General features: G+C 45.0%; 1 protein-coding gene across 1 annotated transcript in view; it reads right to left on the bottom strand.

Annotated features, from left to right (window-relative positions):
- Positions 1-26719, bottom strand: part of CLIC3 (chloride intracellular channel 3) — a 73884-nt gene that overhangs the window by 8693 nt on the left and 38472 nt on the right. The window contains exons 4-5 of the mRNA XM_033960467.1: positions 24078-24184; positions 8258-8433 (exon numbers count right to left, since the gene is read on the bottom strand). Coding sequence (XP_033816358.1) covers positions 8258-8433; positions 24078-24184 — 283 coding nt within the window. The remainder of the gene's footprint in view (positions 1-8257; positions 8434-24077; positions 24185-26719) is intronic.

Genomic DNA, 26719 nt, shown 5'->3' with positions numbered 1-26719 from the left:
AAGCCTGGTGTAATTAAGAAGGCTTTAGGTACAGAGGAGGATGGGGCAATACATAGAAAAACAAGAGACTGTATTGTAATGATGAGCTGCACCTTACCATGGCAGGAAAAAGAATCCTAGCTGAGAAATGGATTTCTAGGCATTTAAACTAGAAGGTGGGGGTGGTATATATATGGAGGTTACATCTGGTGGCCACCCTCAGCAAAAGATAAGATTTGATGATAATAAAGATAGCAATGAAAACAAGAATATTAGCAATTCACTTCCTAGCGAAGCAACAGGAAATGAGCTGAAATTAAAAACTATACAAAAAATGAGATTGTTGAAGAATAGTAGCTAGAAAGCAATGGCCACAAATGCCCACAGTCTAAGCAACAAAAATCAGGATCTCAAGCCCTGATGTTGGAGGCAGACTTGGATATTGTTGCTATCACAGAGAAATGGTTCAGTGATTCCCATGGGTGGGACGCCAACATTCCAGGGATATAATCTTTTTAGGAAGGACTGAGATGGTCGAAAATGTGGAGGAGTAGCTCTCTATGTAAACACAGATATCCAAGTGACTGAAATACAGGGGGCCTGGGGAAATGAAGAAGCAATATGGATTGTTTGAAAAGAGAAGATGGAACTTCTATCCACTTGTGTGCTGTCTACAGACCTCCAACTCAATCACAGCAAATTGACAAAGATCTGATTACAGATATACAAAAGTTGGGAAAGAAAGGGGAAGTGCTGTTGCTGAGTGATTTCAACCTGCTGGATGCGGACTGGAAAGTTCTGTCTATGGAACTGAAAAGAAGTAGGGAGATCATGGATTCTTTTCAATGGGCTCTGCTCAGACAATTGGTGATGGAGCCTATGAAGAAAAAAGCAGTACTAGGTTTGGTGCTCACAAATGGAGAAATTGTCTCTAATGTTTGAGTGGGGGCCCACCTGGGAAGTAGCAATTATCATATGGTTTGGTTCAATATAGCAGCCAAAGTGGAGGATGGTCCTGGACTTCAAATGTACGGACTTTAGTAGCATCGGAGAGTACCTGAAGAAAGAGCTGATTGGATGGGAAGATATAGGAGAAGTGGAAAAACAGTGGTCCAAGTTGAAAGGTAGCAAAGGGAAGAAGAAAGTCCTCAGCTCAAAAACCAAACAGTGCACCCAACTTCAGCACCGAATCCCTCACTAATCTCTAAGGTGCAACAACTCCATTCTCACAAGAAATTCGCTGTTCTCCTACAATTCGACCTCTCCGCAGCTTTCGACGTCGTCCATCACGATATCCTTATCTTCCAACTCTCCGAAATAGGCATAAGCTCCACAGTCCTAAATTGGTTTTCGAAATTCCTACGCTTCCGCTCCTACACCGTTAACCTAAACGGTACTTCATCCCCCCCCTGGAAACCGAAATGTGGAGTCCCGCAAGGCTCCCCCCTCTCTCCTATCCTTTTCAACATCTACATGTCCTCTCTGAAACTCCTTCATCTATCCCCCCTAGAAACTCTCTACACCTACGCCGATGACATCCTCATCCTCCTCGAGACTGACTCGAACCTCTCTAACCTCGCTGAGAACATATCTACTTGTATTACGAATCTCCAATCCTGGGCCCAATCTGTACAAATGAAACTGAATGAGTCCAAAACAAAACTACTTTGGCTCGGCCTAACATTAGATCATTTACCCACCTCCATCCTATTACCTTCTGGACCCACTCTTCAGCTTGAGTTTTCAAGCAAAGTCCTAGGCATCGTCATAGACTCCTCTCTCTCCTTCAATGATCACCTCAACTCTTTGATAAAAAAATGCTTCTTTTGCCTTCATATGTTGAGGAAGGTGAGATCCTGCTTTCATCATTCTCACTTTACCGTCCTCGTTCAATCTACTATCCTCTCTAGACTGGATTACTGCAATTCCATCTATATAAGCCTAACTAAGAAAAACCTCCATAGACTTCAGCTAATTCAGAACGCCGCGGCTAAGCTTATTTTCGCAAAAGGCAAGTTCGATCATGTCTCCCCACTCCTCTCCAAGCTTCACTGGCTCCCAGTATACTCCAGAGTCCTCTTTAAATGTGCCTGCTTAGCCTTCAAGATCCTACATGGCGTCCTTCCTCCCGTTATCCCACTCTTTTGGAATTCCTCAAAACCACACTCCACCAGACCCTCCCAAAAACTGAAACTATCATTCCCCTCTATAAAAGGTATATCCCGCGCAGGAAAACTTGGAACATCTCTCCCCTTTAGAACCACAGAACTCTGGAACAACCTCTCATCCCCACTCAGAAACTCAAGCTCCTTCCAATCCTTCCGCAAACACTTGAAAACTTGGCTCTTTGCAAAAATCTAATCACCTCCCATTCTCCAGTATTCTGTCCCTCTCTTTCCTCTTAGTCCCTCTCCTTTATCCCTTATTGTAGTTCCTTTCCTCTTAACTCTGTAAACCGTGCCGAGCTCTGCGCTTGCGGAGATGGCGCGGTATACAAACCTAAGGTTTAGTTTAGTTTAGTTTAGTTAAAAGAACAGTTTTATTCAAACAAAATGGTCCCAACAAGGATCCAAGTTCAGTGCTTCAAACAATGCCTTCTTCAGGGGATACCGACACGGAGTTCTCTATGGCATGCTGTGAAAGCGACAAAGAACAAACTTCCAAAATATCTAAATATGTGGAGAGTGATGAGGACAAAGCAAACGTGCTAAAGAAATACTTATGTTCGGTAAGAAAAACATGGAGGAGGACTGCGATTGGTTATCAAAGTTACACCTGAGAATTGAGTGTATACCACACCATTCACGGAAGAAAGTGTTTATGAATAACTTGAAAGACTAAAGGTGAACAAAGCTATGGGACTGGAAGGGATCCATCCCAGTATATTGATGGAACTCCAGTAGGTTCTGGTGGGTCCTCTTAAAGATTTGTTCAATAAATCTTTAGAGATGAGAAAGGTTCCGCGGGACTGGAGAAGAGCGAATGTGGTCCCTCTTCACAAAAGTAGTTGCTGAGATGAAGTGGGAAACTACAGGCCAGTAAGCATAAATTCAGTTAGTGGAAAAATAACGGAAAGTTGTTGAAGGAAAGGATAGTAAAGTTCTTAGAATCTAAAGAATTACAAGATCCAAGGCAACATGGGTTTACTAAAGGTAAATCATGCCAAATGAATCTAATTGAATTCTTTGACTGAGTGACCAGAGATCAAGGACATGCACTAGATATGATTTACTTAGATTTCAGCACAGCCTTTGACACAGTTCCTCATAGGAGGCTCTTAAACTCTATAGTTAAGACCCAAAGTGATTAACTAGATTAGAAGCTGGTTGACAGGCAGCCACCAGAGTGTGGTAGTTAATGGAATTTGCTCAGAGGAGGGAAAGGTGAGTAGTGGAATGCCTCAGGGATCAGTGCTGGGACAGATTCTGTTCAATATGTTTGTGAGCAACATTGCTGAAGGATTAGATGCCAAGATTTGTAACCCTTCCCCACCTCCAGTGTAACATTTTTCTCTCCCTTCCTCCTTTCTGTCACCTACAGTCCATCTCCCTTCCTTTCCTTCTTTCTGGCCCCCCTCCCAGTCCAACATTTATCCCTTCTTTCCACCAGTACAACATTTCTTTCTCTCTTCCTCCTGCATGTTTCTTCGCCTCTGGTCCTTCTTCCCTCCCCTAACCAATATATCTTTCTCTCCATGAGTTCAACTTTTCACTCTCTGCCCTCTCTCCCTTCCCCCAAGTGTGACATTTCTCCTTCCCTCCTTTCTGTCCTCCCCAGCCATCTTGCCCTCTCCATGAATCCAATCCTTTCTGCCTCCTGCACACTTTCTCTCTTTCTCCTTGCCTCTTCCCTAGAGTGACATCCTTCCTTCCCACTCCCCAACCCATGTTCTTGCCCGGCTGCGGTAGGGAGACCAAGTTCCTGGATGCTGTAGGCGATTGCTTCCTGGAACAACTTGTCAAGGAAAATGCGCGAGGAAATGCAATTCTGGACTTAATTCTAAATGGACTATGAGGACCGGCGCAAGGTGTAGAAGTAGAGGGGATGCTGGGAACCAGTGATCACAATATGATCCGCTTTGACCTTGATCCAGAACAACGGCCACATCACCGAATTTCCGAAAAGGGAATTACGAAGGGATAAGACTCATGGTGGGGAAGAAGATTAAGAAGAGGATAAGCACTGTAAAAATGCTAGAGCAAGCATGGTCCCTTTTTAAGGACATGGTCACCGAGGCGCAAAATCTATATATACCGCGTATCAACAAGGGATCCAAGAGGAAAAAGAACAAAGAACCGGCATGAAGGAAGCGATCAGAGAAAAGACGACTTTGTTTAAGAAATGGAAAAGGTCAAAAACGGATGAAAACTGGAAAAAAGCACAAGCAGCATCAACGCAGGTGCCATATGGCAGTAAAATGGGCCAAAAGAAACTATGAGAAAAAAATAGCCAAGGAGGTGAAAAACTTCAAGCCGTTTTTTCAATATATTAAGGGGAAACGATTCGCAAAGGAAGCGGTGGGACCGTTGGATGACCATGGAATAAAGGGAGTGCTAAAGGAGGACAAAGCCATTTCCGACAAACTGAACACATTTTTTGCGTCTGTATTTACTGATTAGGATATACACAACATACCGGAACCCGACAAGCTATATGCTGGAAACGAAGATGGGAAACTGACAGGGTTGACGGTCAGTCTACAAGAGGAATGCAGGCAGATTGATAGGTTTAAGAGCGATAAATCCCCAGGACTGGATGGCATCCATCCGAGGGTTATCAAGGAACCGAAAGGGACTATAGCTGAACTGCTTCAACTAATAGCCAATCTGTCGATCAAATCGGGAAAGATTCTGGAAGACTGGAAGGTGGCAAATGTTACGCCAATCTTCAAAAAAGATTTGAGGGGAGATCCGGGAAACTACAGACCGGTGAGTCTGACCTCGCTACTGGAAAAGATGGTAGAGGTGTTGATAAAGGACTGCATCATTGAAAACCATGACGGACATGATCTGATGAGGACCAGGCAGCACGGCTTCAGCAAAGGAAGATCTTGCTTGACAAACTTGCTACACTTCTTCGAGGGAGTAAACAGGTGGATTGACAAGGGTGACCTGGTCGACATTGTATATCTGGATTTTCAGAAGGCATTCTACAAGTTTCCGTATGAACGGCTACTTCAGAAAATTGTGAGCTGTGGAATCAAGGGTGAAATACGTGGATCAAAAACTGGCTGGCGGATAGGAAACAGAGAGTAGGGGTAAATGGACAATACTCGGATTGGAAGAGCATCACCAGTGGGGTGCCACAGGGCTCGGTGCTTGGACCCGTGCTCTTCAACATATTTATAAATGATCTGGAAATTGGTACGACGAGCGAGGTGATTAAATTTGTGGATGATATGAAGTTATTCAGAGTAGTGAAGATGCAGGGGGACTACGAAGATCTGCAACATGACATAACCGTGCTCGAGAAATGGACAGCGACATGGCAAATGAGGTTCAATGTGGATAAGTGTAAGGTGATGCATGTTGGTAACAAAAATCTCATGCACAAATACAGGATGTCCGGGGCGGTACTTGGAGAGACTCCCCAGGAAAGAGACTTGGGAGTACTGGTCGACTAGTCAATGAAGCCGTCCACGCAATGTGTGGCAGTGGCAAAAAAAGCGAACAAAATGCTAGGAATGATTAAGAAGGGGATCACGAACAGATCAGAGAAGGTTATCATGCCGCTGTACCGGGCCATGGTACGCCCTCACCTGTAGTACTGCATCCAGCACTGGCCACCATACATAAAGAAGGATACGATACTACTTGAAAGGGTCCAGAGAAGAGCGACTAAAATGGTTAAGGGGCTGGAGGATTTGCCGTACAGTAAGAGATTAGAGAAACTTGGCCTCTTCTCCCTTGAAAAGAGGAGACTGAGAAGAGACATGATTGAAACATTCAAGATACTGAAGGGAATAGTCTTAGTAGTTAAAGACAGGTTGTTCACCCTCTCCAAGGTAGGGAGAACGAGAGGGCACTCTCTAAAGTTAAAAGGGGATAGATTCCGTACAAACGTAAGGAAATTCTTCTTCACCTAGAGAGTAGTAGAGAATTGGAACACTCTTCTGGAGTCTGTTATAGGGAAGAACACCCTCCAGGGATTCAAGACAAAGTTGGACAGGTTCCTGCTGAACTGGAACGTACACAGGTAGGGCTGGTCTCAATTGGAGCGCTGGTCTTTGACCTAAGGGCCGCCACGTGAGCGGACTGCTGGGCACGATGGACCACTGGTCTGACCCAGCAGCGGCATTTCTTATGTTATTATGTTCTTCCTGTCCTCCAGCCCATGTCCATTTCTCCCTCTCATTACTCTCACTCCTCCTGTAACAATTTTTCTTCCTTTCTTCCTTCCTTCCCTTTCCCTAACCCCACTCACAGCTAATATGCTTTCTCCCCATCCACCATCTCACCTTCCCCTCCAGTGTGTAGCATTTTTCCTTTCCCTCCCCTTCTGCCTGGTCAGCAGCACCTCTTCTCCCTTCCCTTTCCCCTGTCCAGCAGCACCTCTTCCTCTCTCCATATCCAGCAATACCCCTTTCCCTTCCATCCTCCCCACTTTCCCCTGTCCAGCAGTACCCCCTTATCCTTTCCCCTGTCCAGCAGTACTTCTGTCTCTAGCGGCAGCTCATTGTGCGCTTTTAACTTGGCCACACAGCTGCCACTAGCATTCATTTAGATGCGGTTTCATCGGGCTGCCTAGGGGCCATTTTGGCATCCCGAAGCTGTGCGTGGGGACAATGGGACAGGTGATCTAAAGCGGGACGGTCATGTTCAAAACAGGACGTATGGTTACATTAATTATGCCGCACTGCTAAGCAGCGCAAGCTAAATGGCAAGCCACCCAAAAGAATAGAATGGATGGCTCGGCATTTACTGTAACTCATGCTGCTTGGCAGTGTGGCTTGATAAAAGGGAGGGATGGAAGGGGGGCAAAATAGATCTCTGTAGGCTTTAAAGGACAACTTTCAAACAAAGTGTCCATGTATTTAGTTGCAGGTACTTTTACCCATTAATTTTACTTCGGTTACAAAAAAAAAATTTAATTGAACTTTCAATTAATGTTAGCCCAAACAAATTACAGAAATAAAACCTAAGAAACACCATTCAAGAAACAATTTAAACACTCCATTGCAGTGTTTCCCAGACTGCTCTTGAAGTACTTCCTTGCTAGCCAGGTTTTCAGGATATCCAAGTTGAATATTCATGAAGAGCTATGCATACAATGAAGGCTGTGTATGCAAATCAATATCATGCATATTCTTGTGGATATCCTGTAAATCTGACTGGCAAGGGGGTACTACAGGACCAACTTGGGAAACACTGCTATATAGTCTACAATACATAACAGATAAGGGGAGGAGGAGAAAAAAATATGATATCATTTACAATATAACATGCACCAACAGCCCATCCATAGAATTTGTAAGTACATCAGCACTGTTTTTCCTGGATACTCTGTTTCTCAATTCTTATGGAACCCACATACCGTGTTTCCCCAAAAATAAGAAAGGGTCTTATACTCATTTGGGGCCCAAAAAGGCACTAGGTCTTATTTTGGGGGTATGCACATGATCATCTCTCCCTTCCTCTCCTTCACCCCAATTCTCCCTCTTTCCTTTCTCTCCTCAAAATGTGCAGCATCTTTCCTCACCTCCTTCCCATCTCCCTGTGCAGCAGAAGTTTGCCCAGCTTCTATCCTTCCCTCCCTCCCATCTCTTGTGCAGCAGAACCCTTGAGCACCCCCCACCCTGTCGCGCAGCTGAACCCCTGCTGACCCTCCATCCTTCCCTCCCTGCCGACCGTGAGTGAGCCCTCCCTTCATCCAAAGCAGAGTTGGGCCGGTAGCACTTTAAACAGGCTGCTTGGCCTTGTCTGTTGGGAATTTCACTCTCCACGTTACTGATAACATCATCAAGCAGCCTGTTTAGAGTGCTGCCAGACGTCGCTGCTTCGGATGAAGGTAGGGCTCACTCACGGTTGGTGGGGAGGGAAGGATGGAGGGTCAGCAGAGGTTAGGCTGCGCAGTGAGGGCGGGGGGGGGGGGGGGCGGGTTGAAGAGTTGCCAGCGAATCCCGGAACTAGGGCTTATTTTTGGGGTAGGGCTTATATTAAGACCTACCCTGAAAATGATGCTAGGGCTTATTTTCGGAGAAACACGGTATTAGGCCACACTGGCTTAAGGGTGACCTAAGCAGAATCAGCACATTAAAAGTAAGAGGACTAGAATTTACTTTGACAATGTGAAGCTTGGGCAGCATGCTGCAATCGGCCAGCGTTAAGGAGTCTCCATCCAGGAATTTTCTACATGACTCTTGAAGTTCAGGTTCGCTCTTCAGTTCATATTTCAGGGGTTGGAGAAGGTACTGATCCAGTTTCAGTAAGGACTTTAGAAGATTCTTCTCAAGAACTGCAGCCAAAAGGAGGCATTCATTAACATTTAATTGGGTCCTAAGTCTGCATTTTAGGTTTCAAGATGGATCTTTTGGCTAACTATGTTTGTGCTGTGTATGTCTGGTAGCGCTATAGAAATAATTAAAAGTAGTAGTAACTAGCCAGCAATCCCAGAAAATATGTAGGTAATCAAAGTAGTTCCCTCTCACTCAGATTTCAAATCTTTTATTTATATATTTATAATGTTTATAACCTGCTCATCCATAGTGGGCAAAGCATAGAATCAGACATACAACATGTTTTTGGGAACTCTTTTAGTTTTCCTAAATTTTATGAATAGGCATAGCTAGCTCTCATCTTAATTGACTGTGTTTTTATTTTGGAAAGTAGGTTTCAATCTGTGCTCTGAGATGGTTGTTAGTTGGAGGGTTGATCCAATAAGCCTGATGTAAAATTTTAGGTCCTCTTCAATAAACAGATAGTATGCAAATTAGTGTTAGACTTAAAAGTATGTGCTGTCAGAAAAACAAACAAACAGTGCAGGAGCGTTGATTGGTTCATATACTGACATGATTTTTTTTTAAAAATCATGCTGCCTTCCTCTGAATTCCCTCCATTCCACTAACACCCCCAAAAATCCCTGGTGGTCTAGTGCAGTGATTCCCAACCCTGTCCTGGAGGAACACCAGGCCAATCGGGTTTTCAGGCTAGCCCTAATGAATATGCATGAGAGAGATTTGCATATGATGGAAATGATAGGCATGCAAATTTGCTTCATGCATAATCATTAGAGCTAGCCTGAAAACCCAATTGGCCTGGTGTTCCTCCAGGACAGGGTTGGGAACCACTGGTCTAGTGGACTCCCCTAAACTCAGAGATAACTCGCCAACACCCTTAAAAAATCTCTAGTGGTCTAGTGGACTCTCCAATCCTCCCGAGTTCGAGCTCCAAATTTGCTCATGGTTTAGGGGGTCCCAGCCTCTTTTCCAGCCCCCTCTGTGTAGCATTAACTCAGGAGGCAAAGCAATGCCCCTTGCTCCTGTCCTCATGCTGCCATCTTTCAAAATGATGATGCCTGGCCCCACCTTGCACTTCCTGGGACACACCATGCAGGGTCAGTCTACCAAATAATAGAATTATTCACCTCATAAGCATTTTTTAAAATCTCAAAAGCCCAATTAGGGGAAGAGTACCTGAAGGCTTGAAGTCAGAAGCAAGAACCCCAGCCCTATTCCATTCTTGAAATTAACCCATTCTCATAGCTCTTATAAATTTCTTGGTAACTAATTCAGGTCAGGAAACACCTTTAATGCCCTAGTAATACATCCTTTTATGTAATGCATACACTGTACTACTTAAGGGCATATTATGACAGTTTGTCAGAGATCCTCTTTCCATAAATCAATTAAAACCTAAAAGAGAGAATATTGTAAGGATTGTAGTGGCCCCCACAATGTTAGGTTGTAGGGTTTATGTTAGGCGCACTTACAAAACGCCAGGTCCCGAGTTCAATATCCTCACAGAAGATTCACCAGAAGTAGAATCAAATAAGAAACACAGCCAGAGGTGATTGCATAAAGAATATATTAAAGAAATAGGCTTACAGAAAAGCAATATTCATAAGCATTACAATTAAGCATTCGGGTTCCCGAGACAGAGAGAAGGGATAGAGAGATAGATAGAGAAAGAGATAGATTCATGTGTGTTGCAGAGAGGAGGCTTTTATAGTTTGGAAACTTATTCTAAATATAGAATCTATTAAGCTTCAATAAAAGTTAAGCATCCCCATCCTTAGTAAACTTGTGCTAGACAGGAAAAAAATAGATGGAAGTCCTTTTTAGAGATTTATTCGAGTTTTGTGCATTTTTGATTATTGTGTAAATACCTACTTGGCATAAATGCACATGAGGAGAGTCTCATTTGAATGGAAGCTCCGGAGTGAGAGGGCATAGGATGGAATTAAGAGGTGATAGATTAGGAGTATTCTAGGAAATACTTCTTTACAGAAAGATGCATGGAACAGGCTCCTGGTTGAGGTGGTAGAGAAAAGACTGCATCTGAATTTAAGAAAGCATGTGACAGGCAAGTGGGATCTCTTAGGGAGAGAAGGAGATGGTGGATTGTGCAGATGGGCAGACTAGATGGGCCTCCAGCTGTCACCTAAATGAAGGTACAGGTGGATTAGGGTTATGTTATGTGCAATCTTATATCTCACCAAATTCTTGCATATTGGAGTTCTAGGAGGGTTACAAGCAGCATATCACTACATAGCGTTATATATAAATAATACATGCTAGATAAAATTATACATATAATGTAAGATAAGACATCTAAAACAGTAAGTGTGGGGTTTGGAAGGCTCACAAATTTCAGTATAAGTGTATTAAAGTGGTATATAGGCCTGAGCCCCAACTTTGTAGTTCACTACATCAACCAAGAGGCTACTTCAGGAACCTGCTTGCTACTCTAATAGGGTTGGTCATAACATTTGAAGCTGTCATACAGGCAGATATGTATTGTTTTAGTCAGATCTTTGAAGGTTGGGACCACTGGGGGAGAAAGGTGATGGTTATGCTTTTATCCCTCCAGTGGTCATAGTTCAATATTTACTAGAATCAGAAAATAATAGTAAATATTGAACTAAGGTCAGTACTGGGCAGACTTACACGATATGTGTCTATATATGGCCTTTTGGTTGAGGATGAGCTGGGGAGGGCTTCAATGGCTGGGAGGGTGTAGATGGGCTGGGGTGTGTTTTGACAGATTTCGGCAGTTGGAACCCAAGCCCAGAAAGAGCTAGGAAGAAAAAAATTAAAAAAATTTAAATTGAATCAGGTTGGGCAGACTGGATGGACCATTCGGATCTTTATCTGCCATCATAAAGTTATTATTATTATTAATATCTACTATGTTACTATGATCAGTTTGGGCACCTTTTTGGTACTTATTTGTTATGAAAATAGGTCTAGCTTCAAATGTCCATATAGTGCTCTGGACATACTCTACAACAGGGGTGCCCAATAGTCGATCATCCAGGACTCCCTTTGCCTTGGCGATCTTTCGCTGCCTGGCTGGGTGGAACTTCCTCTCCGACGGCAGAATTGATGGCGGGGAGAGGAAGATTGATCGGCCCGAAGCAGAGAGAGCATGGGGCGTCGTCGGCGTTATCCATTGGTGGCATTTGGGTCCCGTTCCCCGATGGCAGCGGCAGTGGCAGTGGCTTGGGGAAGGGCAGGGAGAAAGAAAGAGAGGGGCGCAGGCAGGGAGACAGAAGGAAAGAAGAGAAACAGGAAAATAAGAAAGGGGGCATGAAGAGAGAAAGAAAGAAAGGGCAGGGAGAGAGGAAGAAAAAGTTGGGGGGGGGAATGAGGTTTGGAGGAGAGGAAGCATACAGGCTGAAAGAAAGATTGGATGCACAGTCAGAAGAAGAAAGTGCAACCAAAGACTCATGAAATCACCAGACAAGGTAGGAAAAATGATTTTATTTTAAATTTAGTGATCAAAATGTGTCTGAATTTATATCTGCTGTCTATATTTTACAATATGGTCCCCTTTTACTAAACCGCAATAGTGGTTTTTAGCGCAGGGAGCCTATGAGCGTCGAGAGCAGCGCTGGGCATTCAGCGCAGCTCCCTGCGCTAAAAACTGCTATTGCGGTTTAGTAAAAGGGGACCATATTGTTTAGTAAAAAGGGAGGGAGTGGGTATTTGTCTATTTTTGTATGGTTGTTACTGAGGTGACAGTGCATAGAGTCATCTGCAGGGTTGCACAAGTCCGATTTTCACCCGGACAGTATATTTTTTGACCAAAACAGATGTCTACAATTAGTAAAATTCCCCAATCACATATTTTTTTATGGGGACGGATTTGTATACAGCACTTCATTAGATTTTTTTTATTATACAAATTTTATCTTTTTGTAGACTTGAAGTCTTGAACAAAGAAAATGAGTACAGCAAAAAAAGCAAAAACAGATAGTGGAAGACCATTCCAAGAGGCCTGGACAGAGACATATGGAGTGATTGAACGCAGTGGGGAAAGCATTGTGTATTATGTGTAATGAAAGTGTTGTGTCTCGCACATCAAGTGTCAAACGTCACTTTGAGACCAACCATAACAGTGTTGCTGAACTTGGTTTAGCTCAGGGGTCTGCAACCTTTAAGACATAAAGAGCCACTTGGACCCGTTTTCGAAAAGAAAAAAAAACTTGGAGCCGCAAAACCATTATAAAACAAATCTAACACTGCATATATTGTTTCTTATCTTAATGCTATATACAGGATCACTAAATTGAAAATAAAATCATTTTTCCTACCTTTGCTATTTGGTGATTTCTATGAGTCTCTGGTTGCACTTTCTTCTTCTGACTGTGCATCCAATCTTTCTTACTTTCTTTCAGCCTCCTGTATGTTTCCTCTCCTCCAGACCTCATTCTCTCCCCCAACTTTTTCTTTCTGTCTCCCTGTTCCCCCTTCTTTCTGTCTCCGTGCCGTCCCCCAAGCCACTCGGTTTGTTGCCACCGCAATCGGGGAACAGCCCCCAAACCACCGCCGTCCCAAGCTTTCCCTGCAGAAGTGTTGCGCTGACCAGCATTCCGCTCCCTGACGTCAATTCTGACGTAGGAGAGGAAGTTCCGGGCCAACAAGGCATTTCTCCTCATTCCATCCAGCCTGAGCCCCATCTCTCCTTGATCCAGCATTTCCCTTCTGTGTCTGTCAGAATTACCATTCCACCTATTTTCCAGCATCACTCTTCTTTGTGTCCATCTCACTATATCCCTATCTCACCACTTTTTCAGAATCTTCACAGTCTCTGTCCTTGTCTTTCCATGTCTCTCCTTGATCCAGCATTTCCCTTCTGTGTCTGTCAGAATTACCATTCCACCTATTTTCCAGCATCACCCTTCTTTGTGTCCATCTCACCTATATCCCTATCTCACCACTTTTTCAGAATCTTCATTTGTCTCTGTCCTTATCTTTACGCCATGTTCACCATTTGCCCTTTCAATGTCTTTATCTCCCCCCACACACTTTTTCAGCATTACTTCTATGTCTCTATTTCACCTCCTCTTCATGTCCCCTCTGTATCTCTATCCTTATTCAGTAGGTCCTGCTTACCCTTTCTCTTCTTTGTGTCACTATCTCCATTTTCAGCTTTCCCCCCTTTTCCTTTGTTACTGCACCCAGTAGCCAGAATCTTTCCACCCTCCCTCCACTCCGGCCCAGCCCAGTATGAAATATTTCCTTTTGTTTCCCTCCCCTCTCTCTTTCTCTCTCTCTTCTCCTCCCTCACCCACGAGTCCTGCATCTGGCCCTCTCCCTTCTACCTGCACCTGGCAACACCCCCCTGCTCCGCGGCTCTCTTCAGCAACTCGTCAGCAGCGGTGATCAAGACAAGCTGCTGACATCGAGGCCTTCCCTCTACGAGTCCCGCCTTTGTGAAAAAAGGAAGTTGAAACAAGCGGGACTCGCAGAGGGTAGGCCCCGACGTCAGAAGCTGCTGCTGAGTTGCCAAAGAGAGCCGCGGAGCAGGGGATGTGGCCGGAAGCAGGTAGAAGGGAGAGGGAGATAGGAAGGCTGTAGATCTCCGGAGCATGACACCGACCCCGGCCAGGATGATTTCTTTTTCAGGCACCTTACAAGTCCAGCGTCGCGGGGGAAATAGCCATGCTGAGCAGTGAGCTCAGCACTACACAGATGAAAGCCTTGCTTGCTGATTGGTCCGGCGGCCCCGCCCCGCCGTGCCGCCGGACCAATCAGCAAGCAAGGCTTTCATCTGTGTGTGCTGAGCTCACTGCTCAGCATGGCTATTTCCCGCCGCGACGCCGGACTTGTAAGTGCCTGCGTGACACACTACCGGAGCCGCAGCAAAGGTGGAAAAGAGCCGCATGCGGCTCTGGAGCCGCAGGTTGCCGACCCCCGGTTTAGCTCAAAGAAAAGAGTTCCTTGTAGGAAAATTAAAGAAATATCACTCCCAGTCTCTTAGTTTTAGCAACTATCTTTCAAAAACTAATCATCTTACAGTTGCCAGCTTTCGAATTTCACTGTGCATGGCAAAAACATGGTAAGCCCCTCTCTGATGGAGATTTTATCAAAAAGGCAATTTTGGCTGGGAGTAATTCACTCTTCCATGATTTCCAAAACAAGGATAAAATTGTGCAGCGCATCTCTGAGATGCCGCTAAGCAGAAATACTGCAAAAGATAGGGTTCTGCGAATGGCTGCTGATGTTAGTCAACAGCTTACTTGCGACTTACAAAAAGCACCCTTCTACTCCATGTGCTTGGATGAAAGTACAGATATTACTAACCATGCAAGACTAGCGCTCATTTTGCGTTATGCTACTGGTGACATCATGAGAGAAGAGCTGGTAAAACTGCTGTCTTTGCCTGGAAGAACACAAGGGATAGATATCCACAATGCTGTGATGGAGGCTTTTTCATCACTAGACATAAGTCCAGAAAAAGTGGTTTCAGTTACTAGCGATGGAGCACCTAGCATGCTGGGGACAACATCAGGATTCATTCATTTCTTTGCTAAGGAAGCAAAACATCCACTGATTCAATTTCACTGCATAATACATCAAGAGGCTCTCTGTGCCAAAGAAAGCAGCAAAAAACTTGACGATGTCCTCAAAGATGTAACAAAAATGGTGAACTTCATCATGGTGCGTGCTCTTAATTTTCGACAATTTCAAGCCCTTCTTGATGAGGTTCAGGCACAATATAACACTTTACTGATGTACAATAATGTCTGGTGGCTGAGCAGAGGACGAGTGTTAGAGAGATTTGTGGCCTGCTTGGAAGAAGTTAGGCTATTTATGAACGAAAAGGGGGAAGACTATCCTCAACTCACCAACATGGCCTGGCTTACCATCCTCATGTTCTTTATAGATTTTACTACACCACTTTAATGTACTAAACAAAAAATTACAAGGAACATAAGAACATAAGAACATAAGCAGTGCCTCCGCCGGGTCAGACCATAGGTCCATCCTGCCCAGCAGTCCGCTCCCGCGGCGGCCCAAACAGGTCACGACCTGTCTAAATCACCAGAAGGGGCCCCCATGCCACCTCGGTTTCCTAATTGAGTCCTATCTTCCCATCAAAGTCCTAGCCCTCCGGTCTTGCACCTGCACGACCTGGTTGGGTTTCTACATTTATTTTCTGGTTAGCTTTCTCAGTATCCCATGATCCCTTTATCCCTCAGGAATCCATCCAGTCTCTGTTTGAATCCCTGTACCGTACTCTGCCTGATCACTTCCTCCGGTAGCGCATTCCAAGTGTCCACGACCCTCTGGGTGAAAAAAAACTTCCTTGCATTCGTTCTGAACCTATCTCCCTTCAGTTTCTCCGAGTGCCCCCTCGTACCTGTTGTCCCCTTCAGCCTGAAGAATCTGTCCCTATCCACCCTCTCTATGCCCCTCATGATCTTGAAGGTCTCTATCATATCACCCCTGAGCCTCCTTTTTTCCAGAGAGAAGAGCCCCAGCCTATCTAACCTCTCAGCATATGAGTAGTGTTCCAGCCCTCTTACCAGTTTCGTTGCTCTCCTTTGGACTCTCTCAAGTACCTCCATGTCTTTCTTGAGGTACGGCGACCAATATTGAACGCAGTATTCCAGATGCGGACGCACCATCGCTCGATACAGTGGCATGATGACTTCCCGCGTCCTGGTAGTTATGCCCCTCTTTATGATGCCCAGCATCCTGTTGGCTTTTTTTGAGGCCGCTGCGCACTGTGCAGATGGCTTCAGTGATGCATCCACCAGCACACCCAAGTCTCTCTCAAGATTGCTTTCTCCCAACAATGCCCCCCCCAATTTGTAGTTGAACAACGGGTTCTTTTTCCCTATATGCATGACTTTGCATTTTTCCACGTTAAAGCGCATTTGCCATTTGTTTGCCCAGTCTTCCAGCTTGTCTAGGTCCCTTTGCAGGTCCTCACACTCCTCCCTGGAGTTAACTCTGCCGCACAGTTTCGTATCGTCTGCAAATTTTATAACCTCGCACTTTGCCTCTTTTTCCAGGTCATTGATAAATATGTTGAAGAGTAACGGCCCCAGCACCGATCCCTGTGGCACACCGCTCGTGACACACTGCCAGTCAGAATATTGGCCCTTTACTCCGACCCTCTGCAGTCTACCCGACAGCCAGTGCTCGATCCATCTGTGCACATCCCCTCCCACCCCGTGATTCCACAGTTTCCTAAGCAGCCTTTCATGTGGTACCTTGTCGAAAGCCTTTTGAAAATCGAGGTAAATGATGTCGATGGGTTCCCCATTGTCCACCCGACTGCTTATTCCCTCAAAGAAGTACAGAAGGTTCGTTAGGCACGACCTTCCCTTACAGAATCCGTGCTGGCTTGTTCTCAGTAGGCCATTTCTCTCAATGTGCTCACAAATGCCGTCTTTTATCATAGCTTCCACCATCTTCCCTATAATTGAAGTCAGGCTCACCGGCCTGTAGTTCCCGGGGTCACCCCTCGATCCCTTCTTGAATATAGGTGTGACATTCGCCAATTTCCAGTCCTCTGGTACCTCTCCAGTTTTCAAGGATAGGTTACAAACATGCTGGATTGTACCCGCTATTTCTTGTCTTAGTTCCTTCAGAACCCTTGGGTGGATCCCGTCCGGACCCGGTGATTTGCCGCATTTTAATCTGTCTATCTGTTTGAGGACATCCTCCTTACTGACCTCTATATGCTCCAATTTTTCAACCTGTTCCCCACTCATGAGCTCCTCTGAGTCTGGTATATTAGATGTGTCTTCTCTCGTGAAAACTGACGAGAAGAACGTGTTCAACCTCTCAGCTACCTCTTTATCCTCCTTAATCACTCCCTTCCTTTCCCCATCGTCCAGCGGCCCCACCTCCTCTCTCGCTGGTCGTTTCCCCTTTACGTAACTGAAGAATGCCTTGAAGTTTTTTGCTTCCCTGGCCAGCCCCTCTTCGTATTTCCCTTTTGCTTTTCTAACCTCTCGGTGGCATTCTTTTTGGCATTTCCTGTGCGCCTGGTGATTTTCCTCAGTTGGATCCTTTTTCCATCTCCGGAAGGACACTTTTTTGTCATTTATTGCCTTCTTTACTTCTGCTGAGATCCAAATCGGGTCCTTTGTCCGCTTGTTCTTGCATCCTTTCCTGAAACTGGGGACGTACGTTTTTTGTGCTTCCTGCAGGGTGTCCCTGAATAGGGTCCAGGCGCTTTCCACAGTCTCCATCCTAAAGATGTTTCTGAGCTTCCTCCCCACCGTTTCCCTCAAAGCAACATAGTTCCCTTTCTTGAAGTTGAGCGCAGTTGTTGCGGTTCTCCTTACTATGGGTGTCCCCCTTTCTAATGTGAATCTGATTGCATTGTGGTCACTGTTGCCTAGTGGTCCTCCTACTTCTACCCCTCTTGCAGGCCCCCCTAATCCGTTCAGGATGAGGTCAAGGGTAGCACACCCCCGCGTCGGTTCCCTGACCAGTTGCTCCATGAAGCAGTCCCTCACAGCTTCTACAAATCCTGTTTCCCTAGTGCAGTTGGAGTGACCCGTACTCCAGTCTATCCCTGGGTAGTTGAAGTCTCCCATCACTGTTACACTTCCAGTCCTGCACTCCTGTCTCAGTTCAGCTTCCAGGTCGTGTCCGAGTCCTTCCGGCGTGCCAGGTGGGCGATAGTACAGTCCCAGTTTTATGCCTGCACCATTGTTTCCCGGCAATTTGACCCATAGCGATTCCAGCCCCTCTGCCTTCGTTGCTATATCCATCCCGACCGAGTAGATAGAGTCCTTTATGTATAGTGCTATGCCTCCCCCCTTCTTGTGGGTCCTGTCTCTCCTGTACAGCTTGTACCCCGGCAGCGCCACATCCCATTGATTCTCCTCTGTCCACCATGTTTCTGTAATTCCAATTATATCCAGGTCTTCCCCCTTGGCCACGACCTCAAGTTCACTCATCTTAGCCATGAGGCTTCTTGCATTTGCGTATAAGCACCGCAGGTCCCGTCGTTTTTCCTCCACCTCTGCATTCACCTGGGCCGCCTCTCCTGTTCCCTGTACTTCTGTTTTGCCCATAGCCTTTACCCTCGTAGCTTTCAGCTTCCCCACATTTCCGCCACCCCACTTCCCCGCTTTTCCTCTGGGTTTTCTTGTCCCCCTCCTGGGCCCCGGCCTCTGTTCGATCCCCCTCGCCTTGTGTAGCCCCTATAATGCCCTCAGCTTTCGCCCTATTGCCACCCAGTCCCCCTGTGTCTCCATGCCCCTTAGTCTCCACCCAGCAAGCTCCCTTTACCTGTTGTTTCCTTCGCTGTCTGATCCTGAGATCCACTGGTCTCTCTACTTCCTCCGTGCAGTCAGCCCGTTCAGCATCTGTTCTGGATACTGTTGTCCGAAGCGTCAACATCAGATCAGCTGTCGGCTTTCCCCCTCTCCTCAGTTTAAAGCCCTCTCGATCTCCTTCCTCACATTGGCTGCCAGTAGTCTAGTTCCCTCTGTGCTCAGGTGCAGGCCGTCCCGCCGGTAGAGCTTACTCTTTCCCCAGAAGGACGTCCAGTTCCTTACAAAGTGGAAGCCCTCCTCCTGGCACCATCTCCTCAACCATGCATTCACAGCCTGGAGGTCTGCCTGCCTTTTTGCATCTGCTCTCGGCACTGGCAGGATCTCTGAGAATGCTATCCTCCGGTTACTCTGCTTCAGTTTTCGTCCCAGAACCCTGAACTGGTCAGTCATCGTGGCCATGCTGAAGTTCCTCCGGCTCACGTCATTTGTTCCGACGTGGATTATCACCGCAGTCTCCTCTGTCTCTGCTCCGTCCAGGATCCTCTCGATCCTATCAGTGACGTCTCGTGTCTTGGCCCCTGGGAGACAAGTCACTAGCCGATCCTCCCTTCCTCCAGCTACGTGACTATCTACCTCTCTCAAGATCGAGTCTCCCACCACAATAGCAGACTTCCCTTTCCTCAGCAACCTCCTCTGTCTCAGGCATGGGAAAAACAGCAGAAAGCATGTTTAGTGACATCAAAGCTTTTGAGAGAAAATTGCATGTTTTTGAAAAAGACCTTGAGAGTGGACAGCTAAAATATTTTCCCAACCTAAAAATACATTTGGATAATTCTACAACATTTGTGGACAGTCATAAAAAACACCAGGAAATCCACAAAGCATATTCCACCATTGTAGCCGAAGCAAAGGAGAATTTTAGTAAAAGATTTTCTCAGTTCCGTAAGATGGAGACAACCCTTTCATTTATAACTTCCCCAGAAAAGTCCACATTTGAAGATCTTGATCTTTCCTGCTTACAGTGGTTGGATATTCAAAATTTGGAAATGGAGCTACTGGAATTTCAAGAAAGCTCTATCTGGAAAAGTAAATTCAATGACCTGCGTGCGGCTCTTGAACGTATTGAGTGTGAAAGGGTGACAAATGAAATCACTGCTAACAGTTCTGAAAATGAAATCCTAAAAGCGTGGAATTCTTTGCCAGACAATTTTAAGTCCATGAAAGCACTTGGGATTGCTCTTCTTACTTTGTTTGGGTCATCCTATGCTTGTGAGCAGCTGTTTTCGGCTTTGAATCATATAAAATCTGATGCTAGAAACAGATTAACGGATGACATGAGTGCTGCATGTGTTGCTCTGAAATTAACGCACTATGAGCCAAGGATTGACAAGTTATCAGCATGCATGCAACAACAAAAATCACATTAATTTTTTTCAGAGCATGCCCAATGCATATGTTTACATGAAGCAGTGTTTTCAGTTTGCAGTTAAGACACTTTCTAAGTTATTTAAATATTATTTAAAGATGTTATTTAAAAAAGGGACTTTACATGGCCCTGTTGTATTCCAATCTGGAATTTCCAATAAAAACGGTTGGTTTAATTGAAAGCTCTTTTGTTTTCTTTACATCATATTATTAGAAATGTAATGATTTAACTATTTTCTAATTTGATTGTAAATTTTACAAAAAAACACGTATAGACTCTTTGGGAATACACACCGAGTCTTGACACAGTTAACAGTTTTAAGAAGTTTATCTTTTTTTTTACTCAGGATACATTTGACATGTTATGTGAATAATACATTTAAAATATATTGTGTAACTGAATCAAATTCTTCCTAAATTCATTAAATTGAATGAAATCATTAAAACATTATAAATTGCCAATAAATTGAAATGAAAACCAAAGGATTGTGAATCAAATTGATTCTCTGACAATACAAAGATTCTAACCTTTAAAAATGATGTTACATAGTTCAGGCAACTTTATAAAGAGTTTTTAGATACTAAAATCTTGTTATTAAGGTTTAATTGACGTACTGGCACTTTGAGGAAATTCTTTGGTTTTGTGCGGCAGTTTGGGCACTTGGGCTCAAAAAGGTTAGCCATCACTGGTCTAGGGGATTCTGGAGGTGGTTTGGGGGGGCTCACTATGACCTATACCATGATAGGCAGGAGAGATGCCCACTCCCTCCTGCCTGCAGGCCCCCCCAACCCATGATCTGTCCCAACTGCTGAACCCCCACCCCAAACCCCCAAACCCATGACCCTCCATATGCTGATACTCCCATGGGAGTGGCCTTAGGTATCTGGCCAATTGGAGTCATAGGCCACTCCCAATGCATTTCAGAATGCACTGAGAAGGAGGCCTAAGACTCTGGTTGACCCAGGTGCCTAAGGCCCCTCCTATGAGAGGGGCCCTAAGTATCTGGGCCAGTCAGGGCCTTAGGCCCCCTCTTCATTGCATCCCAGGATGAACTGGGAAGGGGAAAGTCTACCATTGTGAATAAGCAGTTCTGCCGGCTGGAGAGTGTGTGTCGGGGTTTGTCGGGAGTATCGGCTCATAGGTTGGGGGGCATCGAGGTGGGGGTTTGGGGATATCAGCAGTTGGGGCAGGTCATGGGCTCAGGGGACCTGCAGGCAGGAAGGAGTGGGCATCCCTCCTGCCACAGGACTTCAAAGGGGGGTTCAGTAGTTCCAGCAGGAGGAAGTGGGCATCCCTCCTGCCGATGCCAGGGATCCCTTGCTGATCAGCTGATCTTGACAGGGGCGTTTCCCCATCCCCTGATCAGCTGGGCCAGCAGGACCCCCCAAAGCCACGGCTTCGGGGAGAACTACCAGCTCAGCTGATCAGAGATAACTTCCCCTGCCGCAATCAATTTATGACTGCTGTGGCCTGACTTTAGGATCCCACAGCGGCATAGATAGGTGGCTGAAATGTAGGCCAGGGTTTTCCAGGTCTACATTTCAGCTGCCTATCTTGGCTGAATTTAGGCAAAATTCTGTAACTGGTGCTGTTGTGTGGTTAACACACAATAGGCAGCTGCTTTTTAGGCAGCCAGCGACATAGGCGCTGGTTACAGAATCTGACCCATAGAGCATATAAATCCATCTACAGAATGGGTTTTGAAAATAGCGATTTGGAAGATATGGTGAGAAAAATGTCCATTTGTCTCTTTATACCACTTTTTTGGAAGTTTTTCATTTTTTAAAATGAGCCTCATAGTACGAAGAGATAGATGTTCTTCATATATTTTTACTCTATGACATTAAAGAGTCACAGACTTAGTGGTCTGTTAAGAGTGGCAGAAAGCTTTGTATAGGGATGATTAGCCTTGAAAAAAACAATGGGTGAAACATGTTGGCTTTATTATCCCTGAAAGAAAGACCACACAGCTAAGTACTTATAAGTTACAGTATATTAAGCTATATTTAAAATATTTAAAAGTTATTATTAAAGGTATAAAAAGTAAGATCCAGTGAGGAGGTCGTACTTAAATCCTTGGGCCGTGAAAGTTTTTGAGTCCCAGGTGGTACCTCTGAGGATCTGGGAGCAACATATCTGATGTGAGGATTATTAGGACTGTATATGAAATAATGCACTCCTGATCTAATCTAATCTAATGCTTGGCTTTATATACTAAGTCTTCATTCTAAGAAAGCTCAACTTGGTTTACAATAGTTAACTTAAACAAATAAGAACCATAAGAAGAAAGATTTTGAAGAAAATTAATTTCCAAAGTGCTTAGAGGGGCATAATCGAAAGGAACGTCTAAGTCCATTTTCGTCTAAGTCGCAAGTCGTGCAAAGTAAAAAACAGTCTAGGACACATTTTCGAAAAATATGGCCAAATTTTTTTTTGTTTCAAAAATTATCTAAGTATACGTCCTGCCGATCTGATCGTCCAAGTTGCTAAATCATCCATCTTTATTCCACATTTTCGTCCAACTTTTCGTCCAAGTCTAAAATGCCTAGAACAAGCCCTGTTGGACGTGGGAGGGGGGTCTGCAAAATGATGGACTGAACACCGAGACATGGCACCTAAATAGTGGGGTACCTTACAGGGCACTGGAGTGAACTTCACAAAAAAGGTGCCATGTCACCATTTCACTACAGCTTCCTTATATGTCATAGTGAGCCCCCCCAAACCACCTCCAGAATCTCCTAGACCCACTTATCTACCACCCCAATAGCCCTTATGGCTGCAGGAGTCACTTATATGCCAGTACAAAAGCGTTTTGGGGGTGTATAGGGGAGTGCACATGTTTCAGTATCAATGCAGTGATTACAGGGGCTTATGGGCATGAGGCCTCCTCTCCATGGGTCCCTAACTCACCTCCAAAACGGCTTAAGACGCCTTTGTGCAGGACGACTAGGCTTTCCTGTGCCAGGCTACCAGGTGATGATGGTCTGGAGACTGAATTTTAAAGGTGTGATTAATATTTTTATGGGGTTGGGGGGGTCAATGATCACTGGGGTAGTGTGTGTGGTGTCTGTATTATGTGTTTGCAGTGATTTTAGGTGGGTTTTTGTGACTTAGACCATGTTTTAAATGGTCTAAGTCACAACATCCAAGTTCCGTCGATCCTGTGCTGTATAACTTTTGGTTATATATGCAGTACGACTAAGTCTAAGCCTGCCCACGTCCCGCCCAAATCCCACTCTCGACACTCCTCCTGACACGCCCCATTTAGCTATGGTCATTCAGCGGCACTCTGAATGCCTAGGCTGTTTGTAAACACGTTCAAAACCCGTTTTGATTATCAGCACTTGGATGTCTTTCGTTTATGATCGTCCAAGTGCCGACTTAGGCCAGTTTTTGGACGTTTTTCTCTTTCGATTATGAGCCCCTTAGTGAATACAGTGGTTTTCAAGAGTTTATGGAAGAATGGAAGAGAACCGGAGCTTCTTAAAAGGAGCCGAAGATTATTACAAAGTTGGGGAACTTAAAAATCAAAGATTGACCAAAAATCTTAACTCCTTTAATCCCTTTTCTGGAAGGAAGAGATAGTTTAAGTTGTTGGTCGCCTCTTGCAAAAGAGAATCTATAAAAATTTCAGGATAAAGGAACTAGAGGAGCGAAGATACCATAGAATTTAAAAAATAACACAAACACATTTAAAGAGTCTGGGGCATAGTTATTAACAATGACTACTAACTTGTACTATTTTAGCACAAATCCCATTTTATGAAATGATACTTAGTTACTACTAACTAGGGCCAAGAATGACATTATACATTTTAACAGTAGCTGACACTGATAACTTCCCCCTCAGATAGATTCTGTGCCTGTCAAGGATATTTTCAGCAAGTGAACTGTGTCTTTAAAACCAGGAAACATCCAAAAGTGATGAATAAAGAATTCAAGCATGGAGCCTTGACCTGAACAGCCCCAGCTTTAAACTTACTCTCATCCTGATTTGGAAAGGGATTCTTGATATAGGCTGAAAATTTGTGGAAGATGTCATCGCCAGCTGTGTATGACTCCTTGTACCTGGGAGCCAGGTATGGGAAACTGAAAGACAAATGAATGATGCTTCAGTACATGGGAACCAGACTGTTGGGTGCCAGTGGTTGAGCACTCCGGTATTGAACAAACTTCCTCACAGTGCTTATGGATGAATAATTTGTATTGTATTTGACATCCTTAATTGTCTTAAAATGGTGGTGCCTATATTTTGGCATTACAGTTTCTCAGACCCATGGAGTCCTTCAGTCCTTCTGTGCACACCATGAAGAGTTCATATATTAATCACAAACCAGTCAATATTCAGCCTGCAAAGGTCAGCATTTTTAATTAGACCTGGATTTTAGGGTTGAGCCATATCCGAGCATTGGCATTGAATATCCAGGGCCATGCAGACATGTGCTGGTCAGCAGATCTACAGCCGGGGCCACATGAGACATTTAAGCAACCCCCAGTGGAAAATCAGCTGGGACCTACATAACAGAAGCAGGTGCCCACACCACTTCCAATTTCCCTCCTTCTCAACCATGATTAGAGAAAGATCCCAATCAAGCCACTCTTATCCTCACCCCCACCCCTGTAGGACCTCTGAGCAACCTTATGTATCCCTGGTGGTCTAGGAGGCCCTATGGGCAAGAGGGATGCCTATTCACTTCTGTTCATCATAGCTTCAGTCTAAAAATGGCTACTCCCATCTCTAGTGGCCACCTCATGATACTAGCAATACAGGAGGTTGAAGTGGCTAGTTTGAGGCCAGAGCTGAGACAGGCAGGAGCAAATGGGCATTGCGGCTGCCCTTAGGACCCCCTAAATCACAAGGGATATAAAAGGTAGGCTCTGAAGGGCCTACAGGGATGGTGAGGGCTTCCCATTGTCAGGGGTGGAAGGGAGGGGATCTGGATCAAGGGAAGGAGAGAAGGGCACCAGAAACTTTGATGCCACTATTAAGAAGGTAATACGACACCATCTAATATTCAGAGTAGTTCCCGGTTAGCTCAACAGCTAAAGTTAGGCTAGCTTTTTTTGCAGTCCTAACTTATTTATTAAAAACATTTTTCTGAAAAGATTCACCCATAGCAGTTTACAATACATTGAACAGTAATCAGATACTGGTACTCTTAAGTATTTTGCCTATCTGTCCTAGCAGACTTGCCCAGAGTGACAATGAACAGGCTGGGGTTAAACTCGCAATCTCAGGGTGCTCAGGTAGCATCTCTCACTGCTAGGTCACACCTTTACTCTATAGCCACTTATATAACTGGTTAATGGTCTAAATATTGCTTTAACTAGTCAAGTACTGGCTCTGCCCAAGTTCCGCCAACAAATTGCTAATCAAAAAATGTATTTTAGTTTTAATTTGGGATGAAGTAATGTAGTAGCTATGTTAGTCCACACCCAGGGCTGGCTTAATATGATATAGTGCCCAGGACCCACTTCTCTTTTGATGCCTGTCCCTCCCGATGCTGTTGCTTGATACTGATACTAGCCCTCCCTCCTTGTTGCAGCTGGCCTATGAAGCCACATCCTGTTGGGATCGGGTAATAGTGTCAAAGAAGGGAGGGGGAAAGTGGTCTGTGGGAGCAGGCGCCATAACAGAATTGGTGCAGGGCGCCATAACAGAATTGGTGCAGGGCGCCATATCGTATTGAGCCGGCCCTGAGTGTGCATGGAGACGTAATCTGATCTCCATCCTCACCTGTCCCTAATCAGTTCTAGATCGTCTTCACCCCATTCCCATCATATTGTTACTGTTCCCTCACCATCCCCAGTTATCATCCCCCTCATATTGGTACTATCCAGGCACCACCCCACAGTTTTCTTTTACATTCCCATCCCATATTTTAAAAGATCTTGTAAATTCAAGCAGAACATAAAATGCTTCCTATAACATGCTAAAACACAAAATACTAGGCACAACTTTGTTAAATATGCAAGAAAAACATTAACATGGACTCTAAAAAAATAAAGTCATTTCAAACTATGTAAATGTAAACCATATACAGAGCCAGAGTTCCTTTTTACGTTCCTCGATTGTTCATCCTGAAACTGAAAAGAAAGTTCTGATAATGTGCTTGTGACAGAGGTTCTACGCAGGGAGCAGGCAACATGTGTCAGCTTCGACCACACATGAGACCTATGTTCTTATGTAGCTACTGGCAACAGAGAATAGCCATACTGGGTCAGAACAATGGTCCATCTAGCCCAGTATCCTGTTTCCAACAGTGGCCAATCCAGGTTACAAAGATCTGACAGAATCCCAAAGTACCTAGTAGCAGTGGTGTAGTAATGGGGGTGGGGGTGGACTGTCCCGGGTGCTGTCTTTGTGGAGGTGCCAGCACATCTCCGCCCCCCCCCCCCCCCCATGTACCAGGACATGATGTCAGAAGGGAGCCAAGGCTGGCATGAGCAGCGGGTGGAATATGCTGCTCGTGTCAGTGAACATTTCAAGAGGTACATGGTGGGGGGGGGGAGGCGCTCAAGTGGAGGAGATGGGGGTACTCAAGCAGCAGGGAAGAGCAGAGGGGCACATGGCGTGGTGATACCAGGCGCCCATCTCCTTAGCTACGCCACTGCCTATTAGAA

Source organism: Geotrypetes seraphini, chromosome 10 (assembly GCF_902459505.1).
Source record: "Geotrypetes seraphini chromosome 10, aGeoSer1.1, whole genome shotgun sequence".
In the NCBI taxonomy this organism is placed as follows: domain Eukaryota; kingdom Metazoa; phylum Chordata; class Amphibia; order Gymnophiona; family Dermophiidae; genus Geotrypetes; species Geotrypetes seraphini.
This window is presented reverse-complemented; position numbering and strand designations above follow the sequence as displayed.